The sequence below is a fragment of the Rutilus rutilus genome, assembly GCF_951802725.1.
Source record: "Rutilus rutilus genome assembly, chromosome: 3".
In the NCBI taxonomy this organism is placed as follows: domain Eukaryota; kingdom Metazoa; phylum Chordata; class Actinopteri; order Cypriniformes; family Leuciscidae; genus Rutilus; species Rutilus rutilus.
The window spans coordinates 53,839,061-53,849,587 of NC_140211.1; the positions used below are offsets into that span (position 1 = coordinate 53,839,061).

Consider the following 10,527-nt stretch of genomic DNA (forward strand, 5'->3'; position numbering starts at 1 on the left):
TAAAGCTATCCTATGACTTTTCATTAGCATTGTGAAAGGTTCACACACTGTCTGTCCATTCACAATAGCTACTTTTGGCCTTCATACACTTAATGCTTTTACTTAAACAAATAGAAGAGACATTGTGTGACTCTAAAGTCAACTCATTTGTGTATTTCTACGCAGACAACCTCGTCATCTGCAAACTGCCACTCAATAGGCTACACCAAAATACACACATAAAGATCTAGTATCATAGTAGGATTGCGTAATACACTGGAACCTGCCTTCATTAATTTGGTTTCTATTTCGTGTTGTATTTCTTTGTGTTCAATGTCAATTATCATTAAATATAGCACTAAGCTAAAAGCAGAGTGAAACGGGGCGCTAATAGTCTCACGAACGCGCACGTCGTGGAGCCGCAGAGAAGACCACAGCCAATTGGTCAGGATTTTTGTTAATAGGCTACATTCAATTTCGCTTTGTTTTTCACCAAACCCTATCGTATACCCCCTGAACATTTAAAATATACAGCACGTGTCGCCAGGGTGAGTAAATGATGACTTAATTTTAATTTTAGGGTGAACTATCCCTTTAAGGTTCTATGAAGCACTTTCAACGCATTGGTCTTTGGTGGGTTAAACCCTGTTAACGTTCTCAGAGCTAACTTAGTCATGGTTCTCTCAAAGTTATTAACAAACGTTCTTCCAATAACGAAATGTTTGTTCAGAGTTATAGTATTTCATATTCTCAAAACATTACCAAAAAAAAAAAAAAAATGCATAAAAACGTTATTTATTTAGGCCTATAGGCTACATCATGGATCGTCTTTTTCTGCAATGTTTTAGTTTGACGTTCGTCTAACAATTTTTTTAATGTTAGGCTACTGTTTCAGATTGTAGGCTACAGAGAACATTCAAAGTAACATTCCCATTATGCTTGAAGAAAATGTAATGTTTCCTTAACGTTCGCAAAACTAAGAATTTTTTTAACACATTTTGAATGTTCAAAGAACATTTAAAAATAACGTTTTCATAACTTAATGGGAACGTTAGCAAAACGTTCTTAGATCATATATTTGTCCTGAGAGTTAGCCGAACAACCATAATCTGGTACTGTTTAGAACCATTTGCATAAGAATGTAGTTTAATATTTATTGCTCCAGTATTTGAACGAGTGGTCTAAATCAAGTCTCTCCACCACTGATTCAGAAATCAAGGGTAACTACAGGACACACTCTCCATTTCTTATGTAACCTCATACGTGATTATCCCCCCACTCATCTCTCCTGGGTCAAGATATTTTTGGTTTATTGATCCGTGATATGTAGGTTTTCATGGAAAAATCCCAATGGTTCATTGATTGTGGACAGCCCCAGTTAACAGTCCCTTTACTTCCCTTATAATTGATTTAGGCCACTTCAGCTTCAGTTTCAGTTCAGCAGCACTACTGGGACATGATGAACCATTACCCAATTCTTATCGTTTCCTCACTAAAACAGTCATTAAAGCATCTGAGTGCAAAAGCCTCAGAGAAACAAGTTGATAAAACAGAGGTTACGCAATACAAATAAAGATAGCACCAAAACACAGTCCTGGCAGGAACCGAGTAAAGATAGAAATTAAAATCACACACCACATATAGATATGATGTGGGAATGCAATGTTTGCATAATACACCCACAGCCCATTCATCCACCAAAAACCTCCACCGGACATCATGACATCACTCCAGGACAGAGTATACTGGCATTTCTAAACATGAATTGAAACACCGGTTAGCTGATTCGTATTTCCGTCATGAAGACAAATCTCACACTTAAACTGTGCTGACAGATGTTAATCAAGGCTTCACCTCAGGTTACAAACACAATATGCAAATTCAGCAGCTATGACAAATCCTGCATAGTTCACCCTAAAATGCCAATTCTGTCATTTTCACAACCTCAGGTCTGGTCTGTGGAACAATATATGATGTAAGAAATGTCTGTTTTTATGCAATGAAAACCATTGGTCTCCAATGTTGCTTGGTTCCCAACAGTCTTCAAAACATCAGTGTTCTGCAGAAGAAATATATACAGATTTGGAATGTCAGAAGGGTGAGTAAATGACAGAAATTAAATTTTTTGGGTGGATGATAGTCTCACTTGCACAGGCCTGTGAACATAATACACTGTCTTGGCTGTTCGGTCTAATGACCACTGGAAGAGTGCAACCTCTGGCAGCTTAAAACAAAAGACGGCACCTATCAGATTTCTCCACATAAAGTTATTGCTAAATTATACCATTAACAAACCACAAAAAACTTAAGAGCAAATAAACATCCACGAAGGTAAACACTGCCATCTTCTGGAGAATGAGTAGCATTCTCACTCATCTCAGTTTATACAGTACTTGCCAAAAATGTTGTTCGGCCTAGAAAAATTGCCATCTTCACACTTTACAAAATCTTTAACAAATTTATTATCTAATATTACAGTACTTAGTTGTACTTGAGAAGTCATATAATTGCAATGCAATGACGTGTGGATAATTTTACCATAAGTTTATTTTTCCCCCCATATTCATAAAAATATTTCTCATATTTTGATTAACCAGACTTGTACGGTTAAAAATATCCCCCCCAGACATTACTTTTAGCCACTACTGTATTTGGAAGATACTTTTGTGACATTCAGTTTGTACATTTTATCAGTGTGTTTATTAAACAAATGACTTGAGCAATGCTAGGAAGTTTTTCAAAAGTCCCTTTTTGAGTTTGAGAATCAGTTAAGCATTTCACCAAACATCACAGTGGCATTTGAACATCCTCCACAAACCAGACAGAAGTCTACATGATATAAAGAAATGACTCCAAAAGACAAAAGATTTTTTAGACATTTATTTTGACAGTTCCTTACAAATCAACGTTTATTTCTTCTTTTCGACGTCCTGCTCGGCGGCCTCCTTTGCCCTCTTGGCACGGATGCCGAACAGACGGGCATTGGCGCGGGCCATACGCAGGCTGACGAAGGCCTGGAAGTTCTTCTCCTCCTCTGAGATCACGCGGGCCTTCTCTTTCGGGAAAAACTGCAGAAAACAAGGACACTTCCTCAGTTGCGGCAAAACACTACATTATATATGAAGAACTATAACGTTATTAAAAAAAATACAAAAGGAAAGAAAATCCATTTTCCACACATTACTCACTGTATCTTAAGCCAGTAAACTGACATATGAAACAGTCAGAAAAATGAAAAATTTTCTAAATGGAACAAAGCCTTCAAGTCAAGATATTAAGAAAACAATTTTGCATGATTTTTGTTGAGTATCATACATGTTTTTATGGATCAAATAGTATAATATGGGAGAATATGGAGCACATGCAAAAAAAAAAAAAAATTTTTAAAAGGAACGCAATTTGGTAAAGTTGCTGATATTTATACGGCCAAAAGGAAAATATTGCTAGCTTGTAAAACACAGATATTTATAGGAGTATAGCAGATTACTTTGATAAAGTGTATATATCAGTTGTCACTCCATATCTCCCAATAATGTCTTGGTACAGGGGTGTCCAATCCTGCTCCTGGAGGGTCACTGTCCTGCAGAGTTCAGCTCCAACACTTATTAAACACCTGAATCCAGCTAATCAGGCTCTGCTAGACACTAGACACGTCCAGGCAAGTGTGTTGGAGCTCAAATCTGCAGGACGTTGGCCTTCCAGGAGCAGGATTGGACCCCTGTTTTACGATGATGATATTTAAATGCTTAGTTGTAGATGTAGTCTATTGTGTGTGTGGGGGGGGGAACAATGCAAAGCGATGATAATGATTGAGAGATGAACAAATAAGCCTTCCTCAAAAGCCTAATGGATCTAGTGTTGTCAAATACAGATTTTTCAATACTGAAATATCTGAAACTGTTCCCAATACTTATTTCCCACAGTATCAACACACATCCTCTCATTCACTCATCTCATACGCTCAAGCTGAAGTGTTAGTGTTACAGGGCCTGAATTTCAGCAAAACTGTTTAATTTGTATCTTTAATCTATTGCATTTATTTGTGCTACTACTTATAGGCCCGGTTTCACAGACAAGGCTTAGATTAAGCCAGGATTAGGTCCTAGTTCAATAAGGGCATTTAAATAAATTAATACATTTCATTAACTTGCCTTAGAAAACAAACATTACTGGTGTGCATCTTGAGACAAAATGGCACTGACAAGGTAATTTGTTTATTTGACCTTATTTTATTACTGTTAAATTGTCTTTAGCGAATTTAATTCAAAGTTTGAAATCAAGCGTCCTTGTGCCGTGTAATCCAATTGCAACAAAGTTGAAAACATACATTAGGTGACCAATTACATGATCTCGCCTAAACGTTTGCTCAATGTTTATGAATAAAACCCTAAATTAAAATCTGTTCACCATATGAAGTGATCGTGGCTCTTTAACCGATTGATATTGATTACAGTATTGGGTCGTGCACTTTTTGAAGCTTGAAAAAAAAAAAAAAAGTTGTATTTCCTAGAATCTTAATGGATGAAAAAGAAAAGATCTATGGCTGTCTGAAAAGAATCATTCAGTAGACTTTATATGGTTAAAAGGTAAGATACGTACGTTTTTGATGGGCAAGACAGGTCCAGTGAGCTGTGTGGCCATCTTAATCTCCTCCTCCTACACAACAAAAACACAAAAAGAGTCACAAACAGTCAAAAGATCAACAAAAAACAAAAGAATTATGGTGGAATAGTATGCAGTCATCAGATAAAAAAGGGTTCAAAAGTCATCAAGGATGTGCAGAGATTCCGGAGAAAGTGTCATCACTTGACTGCAAACACTGAAGCACTTCAATAAAACTAAATGTTCTGACCTGCCATATTACAGCAAGCATACAGTGCTGTATTGTGCTTTAAAGGCTTTTATGATACGCTTCGATGAATTAGAAAGCGTTATGCACTGAAGTAAGCCACTTACAGTGCTGTCTCCCTTCTTGGGTGCGGAAGCCTTCCTCGGGAAGATGATGAGTTTGGAGCGGTACACCTTCAGCCTCTGAACGTTGGACTGCAGAGACTCTGTGGATCGGTTACGCCGACGAGGGTCAACGGCGATGCCGATGGTGCGCGCCGCCTTTTTGTTGATTCCTGCTGCCTGTATGGGCAGATTACGGTGCAACAGGACAGACATGTGAGACGTGATAATGCTGGAACAGCCCTGACACTCAAACAGAGTCAAGAACAGTCATCAGCAAAAAGGGTTCATGGATCATCAAGGAAGTACAGCGATTCCGGAGAATTGTCATCATTTGACTGTCTGAAGTGACCGCAAGTGCACTGTATGAACAATCAGACAGACAGAACTGCATAAGAGTTAAAGAGATAGTTCACCCAAAAATATCATGCACATTTAACATATGTGACCTTGGGTCAATTTTATGAAATTGAGATGTATACATCTTCTGAAAGCTGAATAAATAAGATTTCCATTTAAGTATGGTTTGTGAGGATAGGACATTATTTGGGCGAGATACAAATGTTTGAAAATCTGGAATCTGAGGGTGAAAAAAAGAAAAGAAATCACCTTTAAAGTTGTCCACTTATATTTGCGATTGTGCTGCATTCACTCACAAAAATAAATGTTTTATATACATTAACGGTAGGAAATTTACAAAATATCTTCATGAAACATGATCTGTACTTAATATCCAAATGATTTTTGGCAGAAAAGAAAAAGTTAATGCACTATGAACTAACATGATCAAGGCATAATTCAAAATAATATTTGTAAAGTACAGTACATTTGCATGGTTAAGTACATTGTTTTTTTTAACTTTAGTATTAAAGTTCAGCACTATTTTATGCATAATGTTTATTTTAATTAATAGGGATTTTAAAAACAATCGGTTAATTAATCGCTTATCAGCCAGCGACATCCAACCCTGTAAAATCGGTCGACCTCTAGTGTGGGTCACCATTTAGACGTAAACCAAAGCCTAAATTAAATCTGTTTATCATAAAATTATTGCATCTCGTCACAAGAATTGGATTAAACCACTACGCCTTTAGGCCCTTTTAAATTTCGGTTATCTGGACTTTAAAAGGAGAGACGTCCACTTCAGAAGTTTCATTAAAAGATTTCCTGATTTGTGCTTAAGAGTTTGTAAAGACATGACGTTGAGTAAATGACCATTTTAATTTTTAGGTGAACTAAGTCTTTAAGATCTAGCACAACTTGGCACCAAAGTTACCTTCAACTCCTCCAGGGTGAAACCACGTCCGGCACGGATCTTGTTGTGATACCGGATGGTTGGACACCTGACTATGGGTCGCAGAGGTCCAGAAACTGGTCTTGGAGCAATACGCCGAGCCTTTGCCTGACGGGCCTTACGTCTGAAGAACAAGGCAGCATTTTAACAAAACTAGCACTTTCCATGATGAACCATAAACACATCTGTCAGCACAAACTTGTTTACCTGCGGAGCTTTCTGGCGGGCTGGTTGAACCAGGTGCGCACTCTCTTCTGCCAGTCTTTGTGAAAGTGAGGGTTCAAAATCATGCCATTCCGGCTGGGAGCCATGGTTGTTCACTCCTAATGCAAAACAAAAGTCATAACAATAAGCAGGAAGCTCCATGTTCACATTTATTTCAACCAGGATTAATTTAAGCTTTGCGCTGTCGGATGGTTCTAGAAAGAAGTGCACGTTCAGGAAAGCTATTAGAACATCCTTGCAAATATTGTAAGAAAAGTCACAAGCCGAGACCGTGCATATGAGCTAAGCTAGTGCCTGACATGGTGTCGTGCATGTGGAATAAAGCGCAAAGAAAACAGCTCCGTAGAAAACGACAGTAAACACACATAGGTCTTATGTGGACTCGTTTATTTAGGTATTTAAACACTTGACTGGTTCATGAGCGGCGGTTTAACATTTAAAATAGATATTGAAACGTGAGTGTGGAGCTGCAACACGGTATCGTGTACTAAAAGTATCTTTTTTCCCTCTCAGGAAAAGAAAATACCAACAATATAGACTGGTACGCACGTAAAACATAGTACACTTTAAGGTTGGACTGTTTGAATTATAATACAACAAAGAGATATTGAGGATTAAAGCGGATAAAGTTGATGTTTAGCCGGGATAAATGCACATACCGTCTATAGCGGAAAATGGCTGAAAGGGAAAAGGAAATGACAACGCAGGGTTTTATGGGAAGTGAAGAAAAGAGCCAATAGCAACGATCAACGCGCCGGTCAACCGGAAGTGTGAAGCCGGATCTTGTTGCGACAAGGTAGCACGTGGATGGGACGTAGATTAAAAGTTCGAAAACTGATAGTTTTATAATTATTAAATGTTTTGAAAATTTGACAACTAATAGTTGCTGTCGGACTACCATAGGCTCTGACGCATGAATGTAATGGAAAGCGTCGTTAATTTTATGCGTAAATAAAAAAAATGCATGAGTAGCGTTAGATACATAGACTGTAGGTTAGATAGTAGCTAACGGTCAAAAGAAACATTACTATTTTTAATGTTTTTAAAATAAATCTCTTATGCTCATCAAAAATACAGTTTTTTTTTATATTGTGAAATATTATTAAAATAATGGTTTTCTATAATATACTTTAAAATATAATTTATTTCTGTGTTGTAAAGCTGTTTTACTGTCTATGGTACAGTCTTCATTGTCACATGATTCTTCAGAAATCAGTCTAATATGATGATTTATTATCAATGTCAGAAATAGTTGTGCTGCTAGTATAACAAGTATTATTATTTTTGGACCTGTCATACTTTTTTCAGGATTCATTGATGAATAAAAAGTTAAAAAGAGCAGCATTTATTCAAAATAGAAATATTTTCTAACGATATAAATCTTTACTATCCTTTTTTATATATAAATTTAACATCCTTGCTGAATAAAACTATGAATTACTTATAAAAAATAAATAAAAGATTTACTGACCCCAATATTTTGACTGGTAGTGCATATTGTTACAAAATATATTTATTTAAAGTAAATGCTGTTCTTTCTTTTTTTACTTTTAATTCATCAAAGAATCCTGAAAAAAGTATCAGGTTCTAAAAAAAAATATTAAGCAGCAAAAACAGCAGTTTTCTACATTGATAATAAATGAGCATATTAGAATGATATCTGAAGGATCATGACAGACTGGAGTAATGATGCTGATTAAAATTCTACATATTCATATTTTAAAGTATATTAAAAGAGAAAACCATTATTTTAAATTGTAATAATATTTTATTATGTATATTTTTTTCTTTTTTTTTTCTGTATTTTATTAATACCTGATTAAATAAATCAGGCTTGATGAGCACAAGAGACTTCTTTCAAAAACATTAAAAATTGTAATGTTTCCAAACTTTTGACTGGTTCTCTCTGTCTCTCTCTCTGTGTCTCTCTCTCTCTCTATATATATATATATATATATATATACTCATAATACATAAAATAAATCAACTATTCAAAATAAAACTAATTGGCCTAATGAAAAAATATAGTAGGAGTTAAACTATCATACTACATCATACTAAAATAATATTTTAAAATAGGAAAGCACCTTAATGCACTTTGATATACTTCACTATTGCAGTAATGTTGTTGCCGATACTGCACAAACATTAACAGACAATTTTGACAAACTTGTCTAGGGTTTCCATACTGAAACCGACCAACAGACTTATATTTCCTTATTTTACCATTACCTTTGGAGTCATTGGTGATGTCTTGATAAGGATTTTTTTTATGGATTCAAAATAGGCCTACTTTATAACTGAACTATATTATAATATTACTAATAGACACATGTGCATGATCTGTAACATTTTCATTTTGAAACTCTCTGATATTTCAGTGGGATTTCGGGAAAGTAAAAATTATTCAGCAATTGTCTGCAGAATAATGAGGATTAAAATCAATCATTAGGGGGCGTCCTAAGTCCTTGCGTAGAAATCAGAAAATATGGCCGGATTTATCAGGAAAGTAATTGTTTGTTAGAGCCACACAGGTTCTTTATTAATTAAACAGTTTTATTGTTGATTCAAACCGGCTCGTTCGTGAGTTTTACAACAAAAACTGTTGGTATGGTAAAACAGAGGCTTAAATAATAATATATTCACTTGCTTTCAACACTTAGCCTATGTTATCAATGCCAATTTTCATTTTCATTACATATGCATGTTCAACCAATTTGTTTTGCTACCAGAGATGGTTGCATTTCATTACATGGACTTCCAAGAATAGATAACTATTAATCAGTTTTACAGATACAATCTGTATATAGTGACCAAAATAAGCAATATTATAATAAACATCTAAATAAATGTCCTTCTGATCAAATAGTTATGAAAGAAATCTAATGTGAATCCTTCAACACAGGTTTCAGATTTTCTTCAGGCAGAAAGAGATACTGTGATCTCCCCTTCATTAATCATTGATCATTGGAACACTGAACCTCTCAATCTTTTAATCTAAGGGCAAAGGTCAAGGAGTGCTGGGCTGGGCGGCGGCCATGTTCCCTTCTTTCTCTACACTTCTCTCAAGCTCTCAAAACAAACCCTGCATAATGTACAGTACAGACACAAAACACTGTCTCAAAGGATTTCAGTGCCGTTTGCCAACAAAGAAAACAAATATCAGAAACAAACTGGAGCATTACTTGTGATAATGTTTTACAAAAAAAATAAAAATTATATTTCAAATAAATGCTGGTTATTTATGAAGAAAGAAAACGAGTCACGGTTTCCACGAAAATATTAAGCATTGCAACATTGAACCGTTTCTTGAGCAGCAAATCGGCATATTAGAATGATTTCTGAAGGATCATGTGACACTGAAGAATTCAGCTTTGCATCACATGAATAAATTACATTTGGAAATACAACAGAAAACAGTTATTTTATATTGTAATATTTTCACAATATTAGTTTTACTCTATTTTTAATCAAATAAATAAAGCCTAGGTCTGCATAAATCATGACCCACTTCTACCATTTACCCCTCAGACGGTCTTCGTTTCGGAGTCACATCCTGGGCCTTCCCGGTCAGAAGTGACCGGAGGCCTAAAAATGAAACTTCCTCCATCCCAGTAAAACCAATGCAATTTATTTTTGTTCTATAATATTTATTCTTTTTAATTTTGTATTTTGAAATCATTTTATTGAATTTATTACTATTTATGCAATATTTATGATCTATTTTTGCCATTGAAATTAATAAAAAAAATTATATAAATATATGTATTTTTTTATTTTTTATTTATGCAGTATTTTAGTTTAATATAGAGTCTAGGCCTTAAAAAAAAAATGTTTGAAGCAGATTAGCACCATCTGGTGAGAGTATGGAGAGAAAGCGTAGAACCATGGTGTAACCACTAGATGGCATCTACAGTTCTCTATGGAGAGGCATGTGAATTCCCCAGCTGTTTATGGACACATTTACTTTTTTTTTTTTTTTTACAGAATTTGTAACAAAAAATGCAATTCATTCAATTATAACACTTTATGTAAAATAATATTTTAAAAAATTATTTTATTTTTTTTGTCAATTTCCC

The 10,527-nt window shown here is 35.2% G+C and overlaps 1 protein-coding gene across 1 annotated transcript; it reads right to left on the reverse strand.

Annotated features, from left to right (window-relative positions):
* Positions 1-2,844: 2,844 nt before the first annotated feature.
* rpl13 (ribosomal protein L13) lies at positions 2,845-7,241 on the reverse strand. The gene is made up of 6 exons (XM_084405783.1): positions 7,108-7,241; positions 6,431-6,546; positions 6,206-6,347; positions 4,936-5,109; positions 4,579-4,635; positions 2,845-3,047 (listed from the first exon to the last, which is right to left on the reverse strand). The coding sequence occupies exons 2-6, from the start codon at positions 6,532-6,534 to the stop codon at positions 2,889-2,891; spliced, it is 636 nt and encodes a 211-aa protein (XP_084261909.1). The 5' UTR covers positions 6,535-6,546; positions 7,108-7,241; the 3' UTR covers positions 2,845-2,888.
* Positions 7,242-10,527: the final 3,286 nt, after the last annotated feature.

Excerpts from the sequence above, each read along its gene's own strand:
- rpl13 (XM_084405783.1), bottom strand. The coding sequence starts at position 6,534 with ATGGCTCCCAGCCGGAATGGCATGATTTTGAACCCTCACTTTCACAAA. Across the intron at positions 4,636-4,935 it reads CCAAGAAGGGAGACAGCACT|GAGGAGGAGATTAAGATGGC; the intron begins GTAAGTGGCTTA and ends TTTGTTGTGTAG. Across the intron at positions 3,048-4,578 it reads CTGTCTTGCCCATCAAAAAC|TTTTTCCCGAAAGAGAAGGC; the intron begins GTACGTATCTTA and ends TGTTTTCTGCAG.